Source organism: Schistocerca americana, chromosome 1, assembly GCF_021461395.2.
Source record: "Schistocerca americana isolate TAMUIC-IGC-003095 chromosome 1, iqSchAmer2.1, whole genome shotgun sequence".
Taxonomy (NCBI): Eukaryota; Metazoa; Arthropoda; class Insecta; order Orthoptera; family Acrididae; genus Schistocerca; species Schistocerca americana.
The window spans coordinates 256,590,769-256,613,306 of NC_060119.1; the positions used below are offsets into that span (position 1 = coordinate 256,590,769).

Below are 22,538 nucleotides of genomic sequence, written 5' to 3' on the forward strand. Positions count from 1 at the left end.
CTATTGAACAGGTGACGTCACAGTGTCGCACATGCGCGGAAAACCAGTCGGTTCCTCCACAGAGATTCTCAGCTTGGCCTAAGATTCAATTGCCGTGGCAACGAGTGCACAATATCTTTGCAGGAGCATTTTAGAACAGTCGTTAGCTCATAGTGGTAGACTCTTTTAGCAGGTTCCTATTTGCGGTCCCTGTGATTTCTACCACATCACATAGCACCATTCAAGCATTATCCTCCATATTTTGCATTGAAGGATAGCCAGAAGCACTTGTGTCGGACAACGGACAACAGTTCACTTCATGTGATTTGGAACAGTTTTGTGAGCGAAATGGCATTCATCGTCTAACAAGCGCTCCGTTTCAGCCGCAGTCCAATTGGGAAGCAGGACGCTTCGTAGTACTTTAAAGCAACAGATGGCCAAGTTTCGCAGTATCCACACACGGGAACAGGCACTGCAACACTTTCGCGCCTCTTGTCGCTCCCTCAACCACGAAACGGTCGATCACCGCGGATCTTCTGCATGGATACACCCATCGCAGCATCTGGCGCGACCAATAATCAGTAAATATCGCTTTGTGCAGCGTGATCTTGTTGTTTTCAGGGTTTATGGCAACCATGGGTGCTGAGAAAGAGGCGTGATCCAGGAACGCTTTGGCTCTTTTATATACACTACTGGCCATTAAAATTGCTACACCACGAAGATGACGTGCTGCAGACGCGAAATTTAACAGACATGAAGAAGATGCTGTGATATGCAAATGATTAGCTTTTCAGAGCATTCACACAAGGTTGGCGCCGGTGGCGACACCTACAACGTGCTGACGTGAGGAAAGTTTCCAACCGATTTCTCATACACAAACAACAAAAAATGGTTCAAATGGCTCTGAGCACTATGGGACTCAACTGCTGTGGTCATCAGTCCCCTAGAACTTAGAACTACTTAAACCTAACTAACCTAAGGACATCACACACATCCATGCCCGAGGCAGGATTCGAACCTGCGACCACAAACAGCAGTTGACCGGCGTTGCCTGGTGAAGGGTTGTTGTGATGCCTCGTGTAAGGAGGAGAAATGTGTACCATCACGTTTCCGAATTTGATAAAGGTCGGATTGTAGCCTATCGCGATTGCGGTTTATCGTATCGCGACATTGCTGCTCGCGTTGGTCGAGGTCCAATGATTATTTACAGACGATGGAATCGATGGGTTCAGGAGGATAATGCGGAACGCCATGCTGGATCCAACGGCCTCATATTACTAGTAATCGAGATGACACAGGCATCTTATGTGCATGGCTGTAACGGATCGTGCAGCCACGTCGATCTCTGAGTCAACAGATGGGGACGTTTGCAAGACAGCAACCATCTGCACGAATAGTTCGACGATGTTTGCAGCAGCATGGACTATCAGCTGGGAGACCATGGCTGCGGTTACCCTTGACGCTGCATCACAGACAGGAGCGCCTGCGATGGTCTACTCAACGACAAACCTGGGTGCACGAATGGCAAAACGTCATTTTTTCGGATGAATCCAGGTTCTGTTTACAGCATCCTGATGGTCCCATCCGTGTTTGGCAATATCGCGGTGAACGCACATTGGAAGCGTGTATTCGTCATCGCCATACTGGCGTATCACCCGGCGTGATGGTATGGGGTGCCATTGGTTACACGTCTCGGTCACCTCTTGTTCGCATTGACGGCACTTTGAACAGTGGACGTTACATTTCAGATGTGCTACGAACCGTGGCTCTACCCTTCATTCGATCCCTGCGAAACCCGACATTTCAACAGGATAATGCACGACCGCATGTTGCAGGTCCTGTATGGGCCTTTCTGGATACAGAAAATGTTCAACTGCTACCCTGGCCAGCACGTTCTCCAGATCTCTCACCAACTGAAAACGTCTGATCAATAGTGGCAGAGCAACTGGTTCGTCACAATACGCCAGTCACTACTCTTGATGAACTGTGGTATCGTGTTGAAGCTGCAATGGCAGCTGTACCTGTACACGCCATCCAAGCTCTATTTGACTCAATGTCCAGGCGTATCAAGGCCGTTATTAGGGCCAGAGGTGGTTGTTATGAGCACTGACTTCTCAGTATCTATGCACCCAAATTGCGTGAGAATGTAATCACATATCAGTTTTAATATAATATATTTGTCCAATGAATACCCGTTTATCAACTGCATTTCTTCTTGGTGTAGCAATTTTAATGGCCAGTACTTGATTGCAGGTCCCGATGGTTTGCAGCGCCGACACCAGAACTAAATTCGTGCGTGTCAGTTGCTCTTTAATTCTGCTTCTTTTCTTCCAACAGATTCATGGCCTTACTGGACCGCGCGGCCTTCGCACCCGCCTTCTGGTGCCACCAGGCACACCAGGAGGAGTGGATGGACAATGCGCAACCGCTCCTCCATCCCAGCTCGCCGACCTGATGGATTTGGACCTTCCGTCGCTGTCGCCGTCATCACCCTAGGACACGTCCTCAGGCCTGGTCGTGTGCCCTGGCAGCAATTTACAGGAGGATTTTCCATTTGCCTCGCAAGCCAGATGACGGGGCACGGTCTGGAGTACGCCCTCCTCCACGGTGCGACATTTCAGAGGGGAGGAATGTGCCTACATAAGCTGTCACCAGCACACCGATCGTCAAAGATGTAGCAAGAAGATCGATAGTAGGCGCAGGAGCAATTGCGCCGACCACGAGAGAGGCCAAAGACAGACTCGCAAGCAACAGGCCACCAACGCCCTCTCGACTGCAATCGTTTAGGCCGCCGCAAGCCGGAGGGTTACAATCATGCACTCACTCAGTCACTGACGCACTAATTCGCACTCCAGTTTGGCTTGTACCACAACACATGGACTCCATTCCAGTTACGTGAAAACTTATAGCTCATGTAAATAAAAAACATGTTACTCCACAAGTGCAATTGTGTTTTGAAGAGAAGATACCAACTACCAATAACATCCTCTCCTTTAAGAATGAGACTTCCACTTTGCAGCGGAGTGTGCGCTGATATGAAACTTCCTGGCAGATTAAAACTGTGTGCCCGACGCAGTTTTAATCTGCCAGGAAGTTTCATATCAGCGCACACTCCGCTGCAGAGTGCAAATCTCATTCTGGAAACGTCCCCCAGACTGTGGCTAAGCCATGTCTCCGCAGTATCCTTTCTTTCAGGAGTGATAGTTCTGCAAGGTTCGCAGGAGAGCTTCTGTAAAGTTTGGAAGGTAGGAGACGAGATACTGGCAGAAGTAAAGCTGTGAGTACCGGCCGTGAGTCGTGCTTCGGTAGCTCAGATGGTAGAGCACTTGCCCGCGAAAGGCAAAGGTCACGAGTTCGAGTCTCGGTCGGTCACACAGTTTTAATCTGCCAGGAAATTTCATCCTCTCCATTGTTTCCATGGTACAAGACGCTTCAGTGGTGGCGACGAGGATACTACATCCTGATGGTAGATGCTATCGTCTGAGACAAAAAAACTGCATGTAGGGGTTGACATGGTCCCCAGAGACAGAAACATATTCGTGTTGGTCCATTGTGCTTTCTAGAACGACGAGATCAGCCAGGGAACGCCGCAAAAACATTCCCCAGTCCACAACGATCTCACCACCGGTTTGAACCCTTCCAACGATTGTTTCGGTGTGTTTTGTTTAAGATATTTCACGCTTGTGGAGCGTAAAGCGTGATTCATCTGGAAAGGCCACCTTTCGTCGCTCACTGCACATCCTGTTGCGGTACAGGTGTGCAAATTCCAGTTTCCGTCGTCAACGAAGCGCAGTCAGCATAGGTGAATGAACGAGGCGCCTGCTATGGAGGCACGTACGCAACAATTATCGTTGATTGATTGAAGATAAGATACTGCTGGTAGCCCTTGGTTTATGTGGACAGTCACTGCTCAACAGTTCCAAATGTATGCGCCCGTACACATCTCCACAGACGTTGTTCATTGCTGTCATTCGTGCTCTATGATGTACCACATTTGCCTCGGCGCCGTTTTTGGATGTCATCATTTTGCCATGCGCTGTGTTCTTTAACCGTAGCGGCATGCAAACAGTTTACAGCCTTAGCCGTTTCGGAAATACTTTCATCCTAGGCCTGAAACCAATAATTACGCCATGGTGGACGTCAGATACATCGCTCCGTTTTCCCATTACGGCAACGACTGCACTGTTATCCGTTTATCCCGGACGCACGTTAAATACTCTCCATTGCTAGCGCTACTAACTGCGGTTTTGGACTAGTTATTGCACGTTGACGTCATATATAGGTGGTGGTCACTTTAATGTGACTCGACAGTATATGCACTCAGTGGCGAAAATTTTCATAAAATTCAGTGAGACGTAGAACGCAAATGGAATACAATCATTTTACAGTGTTTGTTTTTTCATTGATGGCGTCTGGAAATAAAATTTGGGTGGTGCGAAGCGTGTTCCGTTCACAGCTTGGTTGGAGTCCAAGTAGCGTGTAAAGAAATCTATCTTCAAACTACGAAGACAGCTAGAGAACCTGTTGTTGTATTGTCTCAAGTAAAACGACGACATTAATTGGACTTCAAAGACAGACACTTGTAAATCAAGAAAATAATTTCATACTTAAAAGTCATTTCTTTTATTTAGCATCAGTTCTCAATATCCACAATCTTGATTCTGTGCTGTAACACATATATTGATTAAAAAGAGACAAAATTATCAAATTACATCGATAATTGAGTAGCAGTGACGTTACATGGAAAATATCCCAGCCCTAACTGCTAAAATCTAGTAAATTTGATTTTAATATTTCGAGAACTTTATGTTTTACCGTCCATCAATGACCTTTTTTGTAAAATTCAGCTCTTTTAAACCAATATTTGGAATATAAATGTTCCAGTAGCTCACCTCACCGAAGTAAATGTACCGTGTAGAATAAATTTATTTTATTTCCGTCTGTTGTTGTTGTTGTGGTCTTCAGTCCTGAGACTGGTTTGATGCAGCTCTCCATGCTACTCTATCCTGTGCAAGCTTCTTCGTCTCCCAGTACCTACTGCAACCTACATCCTTCTGAATCTGCCTAGTGTATTCATCTCTTGGTCTCCCTCTACGATTTTTACGCTCCACGGTGTCCTCCAACGCTAAATTTGTGATCACTTGATGCCTCAAAACATGTCCTACCAACCGACCCCTTCTTCTAGTCAAGTTGTGCCACAAACTTCTCTTCTCCCCAATCCTACTCAGTACCGCCTCATTAGTTACGTGATCTACCCACCTTATCTTCAGCATTCTTCTGTAGCACCACATTTCGAAAGCTTCTATTCTCTTCTTGTACAAACTAGTTATCGTCCATTTTTCACTTCCATACATGGCTACACTCCATACAAGTACTTTCAGAAACGACTTCCTGACACTTAAATCTATACTCGATGTTAACAAATTTCTCTTCTTCAGAAACGCTTTCCTTGCCATTGCCAGTCTACATTTTATATCCTCTCTACTTCGACCATCATCAGTTGTTTTACTCCCTAAATACCAAAACTCCTTTACTACTTTAAGTGTCTCATTTCCTAATCTAATTCCCTCAGCATCACCCGACTTAATTTGACTACATTCCATTATCCTCGTTTTGCTTTTGTTGATGTTCATCTTATATCCTCCTTTCAAGACACTGTCCATTCCGTTCAACTGCTGTTCCAAGTCCTTTGCTGTCTCTGACAGAATTACAATGTCATCGGCGAACCTCAAAGTTTTTACTTCTTCTCCATGAATTTTAATACCTACTCCGAATTTTTCTTTTGTTTCCTTTACTGCTTGCTCAATATACAGATTGAATAACATCGGGGAGAGGCTACAACCCTGTCTCACTCCTTTCCCAACCAATGCCTCCCTTTCATGCCCCTCGACTCTTATAACTGCCATCTGGTTTCTGTACAAATTGTAAATAGCCTTTCGCTCCCTGTATTTTACCCCTGCCACCTTCAGAATTTGAAAGAGAGTATTCCAGTTAACATTGTCAAAAGCTTTCTCTAAGTCTACAATTGCTAGAAACGTAGGTTTTCCTTTTCTTAATCTTTCTTCTAAGATAAGTCGTAAGGTTAGTATTGCCTCACGTGTTCCAACATTTCTATGGAATCCAAACTGAACTTCCCCGAGGTCCGCTTCTACCAGTTTTTCCATTCGTCTGCAAAGAATTCGCGTTAGTATTTTGCAGCTGTGATTTATTGAACTGATAGTTCGTATTTCCGTCTATGATTAGAAAATTACTAGGTCCCTAGGCTACCGGTTTCGGTCGGCGATGACCATCTTCAGACTTGTTTTAAAAATGTCCTATAGTGACATAGTAGGACGCGTTTTAAAACAGATCCGAAAATGATCATCACTAGCCGCAATCGGCAGTTTAAGGACCTAACAATTTTGTGATCATAGACGGAGATAAAGGAAATTTATTCTACACTTTCTGGATCATTGTTCTACTCGCGTCTACGTTGCCGCTTGTGACAGTGCCGTACAGCAGAAGATTATGACTTTCTAATTCTTAAGACTCGTAAATGAGGTACTATATGGAAAAAGCCTAACATTTACTTGAAACAATGTATGTTAACACATTATGACTGAAAGAACATATGCCACTGGTGTAATAGTCGAAAATATCTGTTATTTTCTTTTACAAACCTGTCTCCGGCCGTCACGCCATCGTTAGGTACAAACACAAAAATGTGTGGCTGTGAAGTTTTTTTATAGAGTCAAAGATTTCAAACTGGTGCATCTAGAGAGTATCTCATTTCGTCTCCAAGGATGTAAACTGTTAATGCCTGATTTACGAGTAACACGAGAGGGATTATTTCAGTGAAAATGCGATGAAAAGCTAATGAACTATATGACAGATTACAATTGTTCTGAGAGGAAAATAAATTGAATAATTAACTTTGGTGAACTTTGATGAACATGTTCCAAGTGAGTCGCTGAACAAAATAATCTTGCCTTTGAAAGGTTCAATTTTACAGGGTGAGATGTAGAAGTGAGATTAAGCCGGTAAGAGAAGTAGCAATTTTTTTTAACGGGGCGATTGAAACTATAGTAGCTGGAATAAAGGAAAAATGGGGCATGTGAATGGAAAGTCTAGGTGAAACCAAGGTAACTGTTGGAGGTTTTCACTGGCCATCCGATTCCACTGTGCCGATTTTAGACTCATTGACAGAATTTCTACGGTCAGTAGTGTGAAAATATCCAGATCCTGTAATATTAGTTGGGATAGGGGAGGGACACTTACCCTACCGAGTACAGACCGGGACGTCTATGGATTCATTTTAGGGGCTACAGGCGTCCTCATGCGTACCTGGGCGGTAACGTGCTTGCCTCCCATGCACTGGGCCGGGGTTCGATTCCCTCGGTGTTGTCCTCATCATCGACTGCAAGTCACCCAATGTGGTGCCGACTGAAATAAGACTTGCACTGGGACTGGGACCTCCCAGCCAACAATGCCATACGATCATTTTCAGGGTCGAAAGGCAGGCAGTCTTGTGAAATTCCTTTGAACACCTTTTCGAAAACTGCCTTGAGTACCTAGTTCGACAGCCCACGCGCAAAGGAAATATTGTAGACCTCGTAGCTACAAAAAGGCCTGACCTAATCGACGGCGTTAGAACATACAGGGATTAGTGAGCAAGATGTTATCGTAGCAATTTTGGTTACCAAAGTTAATAAATCAGTCAAGAAGGCTACTATAGTGTTTCTGCTAGGAAGAGCAGATAGATCTGTTAGCATCCCTCTTAGACAACGAATTGACGTCATTTAGTCCTGCTACAATGGGCAACGTTTTAACGGATTGCAAGTCGTACTCTGGAGACGTATGTACCCATTAAGTAGATTGAGGACGTAGTTTAACAACGAAATTAGAAAAATACTGAGGATGCAGAGACTGCTCTACTCTCGCTCCAAAAGAGAATGCACAAATGACGCCAGATAAAATTGAACAGAAATTAATGAGTCTGTAAAAAGTCAAAGTGTTAGCTTACAAATACCACCGTCACATCTTAGTAATAGATTTTGCCGTGAACCTGAGAAAATTCCGGCCGTAAGTAAAGTCTGGAGCGCCAGTAGAAGATAGCGGAAGCAAAGCCGAAGTTTTAAATTCCGCGTTTAAGAAATCGTTCGTGCAGGAGAATCACACAAACATACCGTCGTTTGACTATCGTATAGACTCTCATATGGAGGACATAGTGATAAATGTCGTAAGTGTATAGAAACGACTGAAAGAGTAGAAAGGAAATAAGTCGCCAAATCCTGAAGGAATACCAATTTGGTTTTACAAAGAGTACTCTACAGCAGTTGTTCCTTTCTTAACTTGCATTTATCAGCAATCTCTCTCCCAGCGCATGTGACTATATAAGAATGGTAAAAGAGCGGACCATCAGAATTACAGACCAGTATCTTAAATATCGGCTTGGTGCAGAATCACTGAACATATTCTCAATTCGAATGCAACACATTTTCTTCAAATGGAAAAGATTCTGTCCACAAATCAGCGTACGTTTAGAAAGCATCCTCCGTGAGAAATTCAGCTTCCCCTTTTCCCACATGAGATCCTGCAAAGCATGGATGAAGGGCAAAAGGCGGATTCCATATTCCTAGATTTCCGTAAGGCATTTGACACGGTGGTGCGCTGCCGACTGTTAACGAAGATAGAAGCGTGCCGAAATGTTCCCAGGTATACGAGGGGCTCTAAGACTTGTTACAGTATGTTGTCTTCGACGGCAAATAATCTCAATTTATTGCAGATCGATTTCGAGTATATAATAGCCGTCATCAGCGGATAAATCACCCAATGTTGTAACATCAGATTTGTGCTTAAACAGATGCATCTTTCAAATTTGCATACAGAGTCGGATCTATAAACATACTGAGAAAAAGAAGTGGCATAACTGACAGAATGCGAACTTGTACTTCATGTTCGTATTCTGTCAGTTATGGTGCTTCCTTTTCTCAGTATGTTTACAGGCGTGACTATGCATTCAAATTTGAAAGGTGTATGTGTTTAAGCACAAGTCTGACGTGAGCGCATTCGGTGACGTATGCGCTGAAAATGGCTATTGTGTAATCGAAATCTATATGCAATAAAAGCAGATTATTCGCGATTGATCGCTGCATTCGTCAATTTCTATAGAGAATTTGCCGCAGTTGCGAGTGATTTGGTGTACTCCAAGCTTTTCCAAAACTGAAGCGCTTTCTTTTCATTGGGCAAAAAGTGAGCAATAGTGTTGTCCACATTAAATGGTATTTTGTAGTTCTCGTATTTCAGCCTTCTGGCCACATTCAGAGAGAATTTTCCTAAAAATGGAATCCTGAAACATTTATTAAGAACTTGAGATAGTGCGTCGAGGACAGGCTAAAGAAGAGAGGAGATCTGTTTTTTTTCTTTTTTTTAGTGCGTTACGGGGTTCACTAAGGCACGAGTGTAGCCATTGTTTGATGCTATTTGTTTGATTGTATTTAATTCTGTTTGGGAGTTGTCATCACTTAGGGATATTGTCATGGAATGAAATACAACATATTTGTTGGTCACTGGACGTTGAGAATTGGCAGGTATTACAATGTATGTGGTCGTAGATTTCTTATAAGTCTTGAAAGTATGAATGTGATCACTGGTGTTTATGGTTAGATCTAAATAATTTATGGAGTTATCCCTAAACTCCATTGTGAATTTGATACTGTTGTGTTTATAGTTTAGCTGTTTAAGGAATGCTTGAAGTTGTCAGGTGGTACCCGTCCATAATTACAACATTTCTTAACCAGTATCCAACCTTAGATAAGGTACAGCATCATATTTCGCAAAATATAAGTTGCTGTATAAGCAAATGTTCATTCCTTATTCGTTATTAAATGTAAATGCGAAGTTTCAATGAGGCCTGGACAGCTGCGTGCGTTATTACGTCCCTTCTGAGATTCGGCGAGGGCAGGTGTGCCATGCTGCGTGGATGTGGTTTTTAGGCAGTCTCCCATCTCTGACTGGGTGAATACCGGGCTGGTACCCATTTCCCGCCTCAGTTAGATAATTCAAAAACGTTTAGTAAACGTTCGCACACTTTCAAGTGGGATAACAGTAGAAGAAGACAGTCGGGGTACACAAATTCTGTCCTGGGGAGATGGGAAGGAAACCCGGCTAACCTATACTACCACTACGAAGGCCTAATACAGTAATTAACTTGTCTACCCCATGAAGATACAGGAGAAAGTCCAAAAAAATTAGAATGAAGTAATTAAAAACCCTGTGGAAGCGAAGCATATGCCCATTTGACAAGAGCAATACTTGGAATTATTGGTGTACCCACCTTGCAGTATCGACAGCTATCTTTTTCATTGAAATTTCGTGTTTGCACTTTGATGACAAGTAAGTGAAGAAGTTACGACACGAAAACAATTTGTATTTTCGGAAATATAGCTCTGTTAATACTCCATGTGGAATCATACATTGTTTCAAGCAAGCTTTTTTGCTGAATAAAAACCAACTTATGGCTCTTGAAAATCATATGGTCATACTGTCTGTTGCATGGTTGTATGATACTGTTTGTTGGCCGTGCGGTCTAACGCACGGCTTCACGGCTTTCTGGGCGGGAAGGAGCGCCTGGTCCCCGGCACGAATCCGCCCAGCGGATTTGTGTCGAGGTCCGGTGAACTGGCCAGTCTGTGGATGGCTTTTAGGCCGTTTTCCATCTGCCTAGGCGAATGCGGGCTGGTTCCCCTTATTACGCCTCAGTTACAATATGTCGGCGACTGCTGCGCAAACAAGTTCTCCACGTACACCACCATTACTCTACCACGCAAACGTAGGGGCCACACTCGTCTGGTGTGAGACGTTCCCTGGAGGGTGGGGAGTCCACCGGGGGCGGAACCGCACGATAACCCTGGGTTCGGTGTGGGGCGGCGGAGGGGTGAAGTGGACTGCGATAGTCGTCGTGGAGTTGTGGACCACTGCGGCTGCAGCGGGGACGGAGCCTCTCCGTCGTTTCTAGGTCAACGGTTAACATAACTGTTTTCTTAGGTTCACTAAACTTCAAACATTGATTGAAAACGAATGAAGCCGGCCGCGGTGGCCGAGTGGTTCTAGGCGGATCAGTCCGTAACTGCGCTGCTGCTACGGTCGCAGGTTCGACTCCTACCTCGGGCATGGATGTGTTTTATGTCCTTAGGCTAGTTAGGTTTACGTTGTTATAAGTCTAGGGGACTGGTGACCTCAGACGTTAATTCCCATAGCGCTCAGAGCCATTTGAACCGTTTGAACCTGGTATGGGACAAATAGGGCTTAGCACTGTGAGCAAGCAAAGTGGCGACTCACGAGTATCTGGTTGGGGCTGGCGTCGCGGTCCACGTCGTAGCGCACCACCAGCTGGCCGGAGACGCCCTCCTCGCCCCGCTGCCGCTGCTCCTCCTTGGTGGGTGACCAGCGCACGATGGCAGACGACGGCGTGGGCCGCACGATGCGAGCCAGGGGGTCCGCTGCAACAGGTAACACTCGGTACTCTCGGGCTATGCCTTCTCTCCTTCGAATCAGGGCCACGTACCATTGTTTGTACGCTGATCGATCACTAAACCTAGGTCACCGACTGGAGTTGCACAAGTGCAGGTATTTGGTGGGCTGCTCTGTGTATCTGCGGGGCAGACAAGGATACCACACAACAATCGGATTTTTGCGTTTTTCTGTATCTGTGCTAGGTGAAGTTCAGAACTCAAATATCAGTTTGTCAAAGCACTTCTATGAAACTCTTAAAAATTCTCAAGAAAATCGACTTTGAAGTTTTCAGAGCGTTGCAAATGTATCTATTTAATCGGCAAGGTGGCTCTATGTTAAGAGCTTACCTGCCATAAGAATGTCCTAGGTTGGATTCCCATACATGGTAACATTTTAGACAAAGGTGTATGTATGCAGACTCAAGTGATGAATGAAACTTTGTACCGAGGCTGGAACTCGAACCTAGGTCCCCAGCTCAGTACGCAGATGCGCTAACCACTACGCTACCCTGACACAGCGGCTTTGCACGTCTGTCCGGGCTACCCTAGCACGCCTCCCATTTCCATTCACGCCTCGGCCCACTTGGTATTCCCCCTAAACTCCAACAGCATTTCAGAAGCTCTCCAATCCAACATCGAACGAAATGGGAGAGCCAGCCTGAAACCACGGCATAGGTGCTTTAATCAAATGAAACACACCATTATTCCTGAATTTTTTCGAGTCACAAATATCTTTGATGTACCGGGTGATCAGAAAGTCAGTATAAATTTGAAAACTTAATAAACCACGGAATAATGTAGATAGAGAGGTAAAAATTGACACACATGCTTGGAATGTCATGGGGTTTATTAGAACCAAAAAAAAATAGTGTTGCTAGACGCGTGAAAGATCTCTTGCGCGCGTCGTTTAGTGATGAACATGTGCTCAGCCGCCACTTTCGTCATGCTTGGCCTCCCAGGTCCCCAGACCTCAGCCCGTGCGATTATTGGCTTTGGGGTTACCTGAAGTCGCAAGTGTATCGTGATCGACCGGCATCTCTAGGGATTCTGAAAGACAACATCCGACGCCAATGCCTCACCATAGCTCCGGACATGTTTCACAGTGCTGTTCACAACAGTATTCCTCGACTACAGCTATTGTTGAAGAATGATGGTGGACATATTGAGCATTTCCTGTAAAGATCATCTTCTTTGCTTTGTCTTACTTTGTTATGCTAATTATTGCTATTCTGATGAAGCGCCATCTGTCGGACATTTTTTTGAACGTTTGTATTTTTTTGGTTCTAATAAAACCCCATGACATTCCAAGCATGTGTGTCAATTTGTACCTCTCTATCTACAGTATTCCGTGATTTATTCAGTTTTCAAATTTATACTGACTTTTTGATCACCCGGTGTATACACAGATTGAAGCGACGAGTGAAAATTAGTGCCAAACATGGGTTTCGAAACTGTGTCTCCTGCTCACTACGGAGACAGAGGGACTATCAAAACACTGTACCTGTCGACTGGTGTTGTTATTTTCACTGACAACGGAGGAGGTGAGCAGCGATTTGAAGAATGTTCGAGCTTCACTGTAGTGCTTGTTTATCCATTTATTTTTTACCTCGTCACGTTAAGAGTGTGCACATACGTAATATTTTGTGATTAGAACAGTGTGTGTCACAGCAAAAAGATTACAGAATATATTTACCTTTGACATTCTATTAATTGTAATTCTTAATTTCAAAATATCGCAAATCACAATAATTTGACAGAATTAAAGGCAATGTGTTCTTATACCCATTTCTAAATAACATACTCAGCAAAGCACTGTTAGATGGCTAGCAGAAGGCACAAAGAATTGTACCACATATTAGGTCATTTCCGCTTACTACAAAAGCGTATGAAATGGAGAAAGAATGTGTTGTTCAGTGCCTCAATGGGCAATGTAATTAGGTTTTGTCTCTGCAATGCATTTGGGAGTGATACATAGTGGGCTGCAGTGCATATCTGCATTTCTCATCTTATAGTGGCTCTAAAAGATAGGTAAGTAGGGCTTTGCGGTATAATTCGATCTATCTTCAAGGGTGTACTAATTATAGTTATTGAGAATTTTCCTGATAGTTTTCTCAGAATCGAAGAAACCTGTGACTATTTCCAGAATGAGATTTTCACTCTGCAGCGGAGTGTGCGCTGATATGAAACTTCCTGGCAGATTAAAACTGTTCTGCAAGGTTCGCAGGAGAGCTTCTGTAAAGTTTGGAAGGTAGGAGACGAGATACTGGCAGAAGTAAAGCTGTGAGGACCGGGCGTGAGTCGTGCTTCGGTAGCTCAGATGGTAGAGCACTTGCCCGCGAAAGGCAAAGGTCCCGAGATCGAGTCTCGGTCGGACACACAACAATATTTTAAGATGGGATACACAAGAGTTTTGTAAGCATTCTCGTTTGTATGGTGTAATCGCTGATAATCACATTGTAAAAGTCCGTGGCACAACGTGGGAATGACGCAGATGACGCTGTAGATGATATAAAAGTCATATTTTCTGTCTATTCATTCGTCCGCAGCTCTTGGTCGTGCGGTAGCATTCTCGCTTCCCGCACCCGTGTTCCCTGGTTCGATTACCGGCGGGGTCAGGGATTTTCTCTGCCTCGGGCTTGGATGTGTGTGATGTCCTTACGTTAGTTAGGTTTAAGTAGTTCTAAGTTCTAGGGGACTGATGACCATAGATGTTAAGCCCCATAGTGCTCAGAGCCATTTGAACCATTTTGTCTATACATTTTGAGAAGTTACAGACAGATGCGAAGTGCATATAGCACAGACAACGGAATGTGACAGTGAATACAGCGAGAAGAGTCTCGGCGGGGTCTTATGCTATTTTATACAGCACGCTGTCGACTGCGCAGCTAGCTAGCCCGACAACCGCGTGGTCCATACAGGCCAGCACGCGGTAAGGGCTGGGCAGGATAAAATCGGTATCACGCACCATTGCAATATACATATAGATTCTTAACACTATTTCTTAAAACTTGGTAAGTGGTCTTTAACGGTATACTTCGCATTTACCTTTCAGCGTCTGCTAATACCTTATCAATCGTAACTGTCCAATTGGCTCTGGGGTCATTATGACGCCATAAGTACTTTGGGCCATGTATCTCCCTTGTTTTCAAAACTATTATTTTCAAAATCTATAATTTTTCCCTCTGAATCCATTGTATCCTATGATGTTTCCTTCATTTTTATATTTACAACACATTAAAAGTTTTTGCACTGAATACCACTGGGATCAATGTGACCCAAAGTTTAATTGTTTGTTTGTTTCGTGAATGTAACATTTATGAAAACAGAATGATGAATTTTGAGCTGAACAGCTTTACATGAAACACCTGCAAGAATGAAAATATTATTTTCTGCTTATTTTTATCCATATTAGTGTTTCCTGCATCAGCTGTTGTTTTACTTTTCCTAATACCACTGGGGTCAATATGACTCCACAAGCACATTAGGATACGTATCTCTATTGTTGACGGCTGGAACACGTGGCTGTTCAAAAGAGATTTGGTGCTTATTCGTAAGGATATTATCGGCAACAGGTGAGATTTCTAGATCTCTGTAGGGGAGACTGGGGTTAGTTGGCACAAGGTAAGGGGCTACTTGGCACACAACATGTGTTTCCTTCCACCGTGAGGTTAGAGAGCTGCTAGTGGGAGGTGGGGGTTATGTAAAGATGCGTTATCCACCGTATCTTCAGTCTGCTTAGAAGAGTCACGGAGGCAGTACCTTTGTTTCATCTTTTTCTGACTGAAACTTCTTTGTTCTGCTGAACCCGTAGATCGAAATATCGTGCCACTGATGGTAGTTTTGGAAAGACTGGTTAACCGTTGTTGCATGTGTGTATATAATCTTCTACAATTAATGAAATTTTCCAGGCTGTTATGCCGTGGTCGAATGAATGTCACCTTATAAATCAACGTTTCGTCCCCATCTGCGATTTTCAAGGGGAATCATAACTTCTTTTGAACGTCCGATTCACACCCTGGCTCGCTGCTGATTACATTTAGGCATAGGGTGAGTTGGCATAGCAATGGCAACTCGCTCTCCAAACCTACGTCAACTACACACCATATTGAAATGAAATGAAGTCCCATGTTTCTTTACAGAGCATAGGGGAACGATGCGGGAGACCCGCACCGCCTTACTAGACAAGGTCCTAGTGGAGGTGGTTTGCCATTGCCTTCCTCCGAATGTAATGGGGATGAATTATGATGATGAAGACGACACAATAACACCCAGTCATCTCGAGGCAGGGAAAATCCCTGACCCGCCGGGAATCGAACCCGTGACCCTATGCTCGGGAAGCGAGAACGCTACCGCGAGACCACGAGCAGCGGACATACACTATATTACTGTTCATTAAAAAGGAAACAATTTTTTTTTGAAAATGAATAAATACTGGTCACTCCATTAAAAAATCTCCCTTTCGCGCGGGCCATGAAAGCAGCCCAACCGTGACCGAAAAAGATTTACTGCTGTTCTAGCACACAGTTCCATCAGTGACAGAATCACTGCTGGAAAAGTCAAAAAGAAGAAAAATCCATCAACAATCAAGAAGGGTGACATGGCTAGATTTGACAAGTGTAAGAAGAAAAGACTTCCTAGAACTCGTCGATCTCACTTTTCCTCTATGTATTCTGATGACAGCATGTCAGACATTAGCTATGCTGAAAGTGACGTAAGATAGTCCTTCCTTGACAGTCAGAGACTGAACCTCCCCGTGGCGAAGAGGTTTTACCCTCAGACTCCTACCAAGACTATGGTGAGGGTTCTCCACAGTTTCAACGAACCATGGAGAACCGCAAAAAGATGCTAACAGATCACCCTGAACAAGACCATCAACGGATATCCCACAATATTAAGAACTTCCTTATCACCAGCAATACCACTCAAATGACTTTTTGGTGAAGTACCGTGTCCGCTAGCACCCTGGAAAGATGTCGAAACAAATGGCAACGAGATTCACGTGTCCACTACGGCCAGAAAAGGTAAAACTGATAGTGGACAGACGAGGATGGCTCAGTTTGATAAGGTAAAGTAAAATTGTGCGGAAATTGAACCCATCTGTTCAAATGAAGAGATGCCCTACGCCCACACTCGTGGCTTATTTAAAACATTGAGCTAATTTTATTCGGATAACTGTAGATATTGATAGCTATAATAATAAAAACAAAATTATTTTTCATGATGAATTCAGTTTTAGTTCATACATTTAAATACATACTGTTGTTCATACACTTAAGTAGAATTTACGTTTGTTAAAATATTATATCTTCATGAGGACTTTATTTTTTGAAGAATGTAGACTATGAAAAGGAAGTGGCTCCATATTTGCAAAAAAAAAAAAAAATAAAAATAAAAAAAATAAAAAAAATTAAATTAAATTTGTGGCACAACTTGACAAGAAGAAGGGACCGGTTGGTAGCACATGTTCTGAGGCATCAAGGGATCACAAATTTAGCATTAGAGGGCAGCGTGGAGGGTAAAACTCGTAGAGGGAGACCAAGATGTGAATACACTAAGCAGATTCAGAAGGATGTAGGTTGCAGTAAGTACTGGGAGATGAAGAAGCTTGCACAGGATGGAGTAACATGGAGAGCTGCATCAAACCAGTCTCAGGACTGAAGACCACAACAACAACAACCAACTAGCCCTAGTCTCCCTTACTTTATGTGCTGCTGACGTTCGGTACAGCGCCGGAAAACGGTTGGAACATAATGTTCCACATAGCTATTGCCATGTTAACATGAAATATAGTAAATACCTGGGACTCCGGAGCTATGATTATTCCTCAGACGTTGAGCCTAGTGAAGGATAGTAATTATTAAACTGCTCGGTAACAAGATCACTTACATCAAAACACAAAGTCAAATCTCCCTGAACACTCTCCCAAATTTGTAGCAGAAGATCTCGTTTGCCTTGTACTTTAGGTCGTTTGACGCGAATGACGACTTACTGGCATTGTCCGGCGTGTCCAGGATCTCGTTGGTCTCCTGCAGTCTGGGCACCTCCACCAGCCGCAGGGGTGCCTGCTCTTCTATGCGCACTTCCACCGCCAGATCATCTACGGGCTGCAACAAATAACAGTTGGCAGTCGCATTCAGATCCACCGGAAAACACTGACCGCTACTCAGTAAAGCTGAAACAATAACTGATTACAGCCGAAGTTTTACATTACGCAATTTCAGATGTAACTTATTGGCGAGTTACGCACCAACAGGGTCCTCAACCATACGTTCTCTGCGCGTATTACAACAATATGGACAGTTTGTGTCTATGAAAAATCTGGTGCTTCTCTAAGAGCAAGCAAAATCGTTTATAATATTTTCTTCACTGCGACAGTAAGACCTTTTGTTGTCACTGCCATTATTACCTGCTTCGTCCCCGTGTGAATCAGATCTACGATAGTGTAATGAGAATCTTCAGTATCTACTGTGTCATCTTTTTCTCTCTATTTCCTTTTACACTAGTTAAGACACTCCACTCATATATGGTTATGAGAGGGGTTGGGTCCAAACCGTTAGGCTTAAGTTCTCCATGGCTTTCCTACACCAATAAAAGCAAATATCGAGGTAGTTCCTGTGGGAAGAACATGATCAATATTCTTCACTATTACAGCACTGTCCTATGCGAGTTTGAGCACCACATCCAATGCCTCAGACGTCTAAGAGAGTTAACCTTTCATCTTTACTTTTTATCTGTACTTATGCCCTTTCCTGACGGCAACATCTCTGTCTATGTATGAGTGTGCGCGTGTGAGAGAGACGGGGGAGGGAGAGAGAGAGAGGGGGGGGGGGGGGGGAAAGGGGAGAAAGGATAACGGTGAGGTTGTCTCGGTGTGGGGCAATAACTATTTTGGCTACTTATTTCGTCACACACTATCAACAACATAATCTTGGCCCTAGTTTTAATTATGAATAAGAACCTTCAGTGGTGGGGAAGATGTCGAAAACGATAACACTAAAGACAACAGACAATCGCAAGAAATATGCAACAGTAACTTGTGCAGTCTGATATTTCCTCAGCTTATTAAATGCTTTGAAGCAACTCCCATCTTCTTCTGCCATTAGCTATGTAATGTAAGACTTGTAGATTATTTATCGGTTCGTATGGCTTCCAGTCTTAACAATGATTTGTAGTTCATTAACCTGTATGTTCATGTAATGCGAGAAAGGGTATTTGTTATTGTTTCAGGAATGTTTTGGGGCATAGGATTTGTTGCTATAAGTATTACCACATGCAGCGCTAGGAAACATGTGTGACAGAGCATGAAGACGTGTACTGATTTACATCTTTCTGTAATAATACTTGGCCAATAGGACGGGAAGAAGTAACAGCTGCTGGAGACAACTTATTCCACAAAGTTACTACACATACCAGTAAAACTGTAGATATTCTGTAGTTATCTGTGGCTGTCGATCGTTATTCGCTTGTATTCCGCCACGGACTGGCACATCGCTTCTGCTTGGAATCCGCTATTCATGTGAGATGAAGAAATGAAAATCAAGGAGTTATTCAGAAGTTGGCAAATAAACTAAATACCGAAATAAATTAATCGGCTGACTAACCAATAAATGCCAAACCAGTATTAATTACAGAAGAGTTGTATGAGTTAAACAGGGCTACAGAAATTTAGTAAGTATTTTTCATACAGCGTGTACATAACCAAAGTTCCTGTAGAAAGAAAACCACTGATCAGAATGGCACAAACTAGTACTGCGTATTATTGACGTAGGGGGTAAACATCAATGAAACAAAGAAAAAATAACGAAAATCGTACCAATAGATTTAGCCATAAGCCTCATAACGTAAATAGGGCCGGCTTCAAATGACAGATGACTGCAATACGATGCCAGTGTTTTGGGTTAGTTAAGCAAGCCCATCCACCACGGCGAGGTCGTACCACGTCGCATGGGAAACATAGGTTTTAATTAGAGGCCAACAACCGGATAAAAAGCAAAATGATATAGAATTATAATTTCGTGAGACAGGTGCAAGACATGTTCAATATGCTATCACCCGTTTTCTACCACAGGTCGAAATCGAGAAGCAGCATCTTCCACAGCAGACCGGAGTGTCACGGGGGTCACGTTCCAAACGCGTGGAGCAATGCTTGCCGTCAGTTCAGCAAGTAATTGGAGCAGTGAACTCAGAGTCTTTCAGAGAACCTTACAGCCATAAGTCACACTGATCAGATCAGGTGACATGGACGTCCAGGTTGTAGGGGGATGATGTCTGATAACTCTAGTATTTTCGAAATACTTCTGCAGCAGCCGCTTCGATAACTGTGTAGTGTGCGGAGGAGCGCCATCTTTCATAAAAATGATCGTATCTACAGATCCACGCTGTTGGAAGGTTGGAATGATGTTGGTGCGCAAAACAATCTCAGGTCATTTACCAATGATGGTACAGGTAATAGGGCTGGCAGGACTCATCTCCTCGAAACTATACGACTGTACGATACACGATGCCCCCAAAACACACCACACCGTCACCTTTGCAGAATGAAACTGTACCGGTTGATGTGCGTGCGGATTTTCCGTTGCCCAAATTCTGTAGTTCTGCGTATTTACATGGAAATGGGCTTCGTCTGTCCGCAAAATATTCCACGGCCGTTCATTGCCCACTCCCATGCGAACAAGAATTTCCAGAACGAATGTTTGTCTAGCTGGTAGGTCAACAGGAAGCAACTCCAGAACATGGGTGATTTTGTATGGATAGTACTGCAGAATATTTCGTAGGATTTTATGCACTTTGCTCGCAGGCATGACCGACTTTCGGTCAGTGCCCCGTGTAGTGCATGTTTGCACACCACCGCTCGACCCCTCTTGCAGTGCTGTGGTCACATCTTCGACAAACATCGGTTCAACTACATTCCTTCCTCTGCCACGTTGCACTACAAAAGAATCTGTGTTTTCTAGTTTTGTAATCATTTTCTTCAGACCCTTTGTAGACATCCGACAACTGCCTTTTTTCATACTCTTGCATTCGGAACTTCCGCAGGGCCACTGGCGCTCAGTTATCGTTCTTACGAAAGAGCTTTACCAGCAGCACGGGACCCTTCACGGAGACAGCCATGTTGGGCTTCTCGGATGCAAACTGAGGAAGATCCGTGTGCCACGCCTCTGTTGGTCGCAGCGCCATCTGTTAGTACAAATTTCTTTAATTTTTTTTTGTTCCATGACTTTTCTTCTTGCGCCAATAATACGAGTTGGGACACAAAAGAAACCGGACTCCGTGGGCGCTGCCACTCGTAGACGTAGTGCAGGGTTCTCACGCTAGATGGTGTAGTGGAGACCTTCATGAAACAGCTGTGCAGACGGCGTCAGTGTAGAGCTGAACGTGGAAGTGTGGTATTGTGTTTCTCTGACTGTTGGCGGGTTACCTCTGCGAAGTCGTTACGGCAACTTTAAAAGAACAAAGAGTGTGTGTGAAATTTTGTTTCCTGCTTTAAATAAAACTGTAACGGACACACACCAAATGCTTCAGGAAGCTTTCAAGGAGGACGCTATGAGACGCACACAGGTTTTCGAGTGGTTTGGGCTCTTAAAACGTGGTGACATGTATGTTGAAGACCAAGATCATTCATGGACGCCCTTCAACATCGCGAAATGAGGAGAACATTGAAAAGGTCCGCCAAAAGATCAACGAGGATCGTCACCAAACGATCGACCAAATTTCAGCAGAGACAGGAATCAGTTGGAGCTCGTTCCAGCGGATTTTGAGTGAGGATTTGCACATGAGACGTGTTGCTGCTAAATTTGTTCCGCGCCGTCTCACACAGGAGCAGAAAACCATCCGCATGAATGTGTGTCAGGACTTGAAAACAGAGATTGTACGTGATCCAAACTTCTTGAACAAAGTCATTACAGGGGATGAGAGTTGGTGTTACGGGTATGACCCAGAAACCAAGCAAGTGTCAAGTTAGTGGAGGACTCCCAACTCTCCCAGACCAAAAAAAGGAAGGCAAGTGAGGTCAAACGTGAAGACGATGATCATTATCTTTTTTTATGTTCGTGCAATTGTGCATCGGGAATTCGTACCCCCTGGCCAGACTGTTAACCAGCATTTGTACTTGGATGTTTTAAGGCGTCTGCGAGAGGATGTGAGGAGGAAACGCCCGGAACTTTGGCGATCAGGTATCAGGTGACTGGTTTCCGCATCACGACAACGCTCCAGCACACACGGCCTTACGAGTGACCCACTATTTGGCATCTCAGAGGTGGACTGTCGTTCCCCACGCTCCGTATTCGCCGGACCTAGCCCCGTGCGACTTTTTCCTATTTGCACGAATGAAAAAAACGCTAAAAGGGGAGCGTTATGATGATGTGGAGGCGGTAAAAACAGCTTCGCAAAGGGCACTGGACAATATCAAACTTGAAGAGTTCCAAACACGCTTCCAACAGTGGGAAAAGAGACTTGACAAGTGCATCGCACGTAATGGAGAGATTTTGATGGTGACTGAAATAATTTTGTAAAAAGGATCTTCAATAAATTTTTTATGACAACAATCCGGTTTCTTTTGGGTCCCCCCCTCGTACACTGATACAATTTGACGTCATTCTGAGAGATGATTCTCTTTCTACAGCGTCTTGAAACTAGAATTTAAATTGTGGACGCCATGTATATTAGTTACCTCTTCCTTCACAGTCTGGCCGGCACACTCGACTTCGACACTAATCCACTAGGCGGATTCGTGTTGGGGACCGGCATGCTTTCCCGCTCGGAAAGCAGCGCGTTAGACCGCGCGGCTAGCTGGCTGGGCAGGTGGGCACTTTGTTTTTGACGAAGCTTGAGGGAGAGCAGGTTGTAGTCCTCTCTGATATGCATGAAACATTCAAAGTCAATGACAGAAGACGAAAAGTGAACGTGTTTTTATGAACCGGGAGACAGAGTTTAATTCAGCTGATGGTATGACACCTCTTACCAATGGCCTGAGAAATTTAAGTCAGCGATGAACAGAGAAAGCCGTGGTGCTTATTTTTTTAATGAAAAGAGTGCCAGTCTTTTTAAATTTCTTAGACGTGTTCGCAG

General features: G+C 44.0%; 1 protein-coding gene across 5 annotated transcripts in view; it reads right to left on the bottom strand.

Annotated features, from left to right (window-relative positions):
• LOC124563471 (inter-alpha-trypsin inhibitor heavy chain H4-like) overlaps positions 1-22,538 on the bottom strand; it is a 213,317-nt gene that overhangs the window by 153,294 nt on the left and 37,485 nt on the right. For all 5 annotated transcript variants that reach the window (XM_047130978.1, XM_047130977.1, XM_047130973.1 and 2 more), the window contains exons 5-6: positions 17,461-17,575; positions 11,299-11,459 (exon numbers count right to left, since the gene is read on the bottom strand). In XM_047130978.1, coding sequence (XP_046986934.1) covers positions 11,299-11,459; positions 17,461-17,575 — 276 coding nt within the window. The remainder of the gene's footprint in view (positions 1-11,298; positions 11,460-17,460; positions 17,576-22,538) is intronic.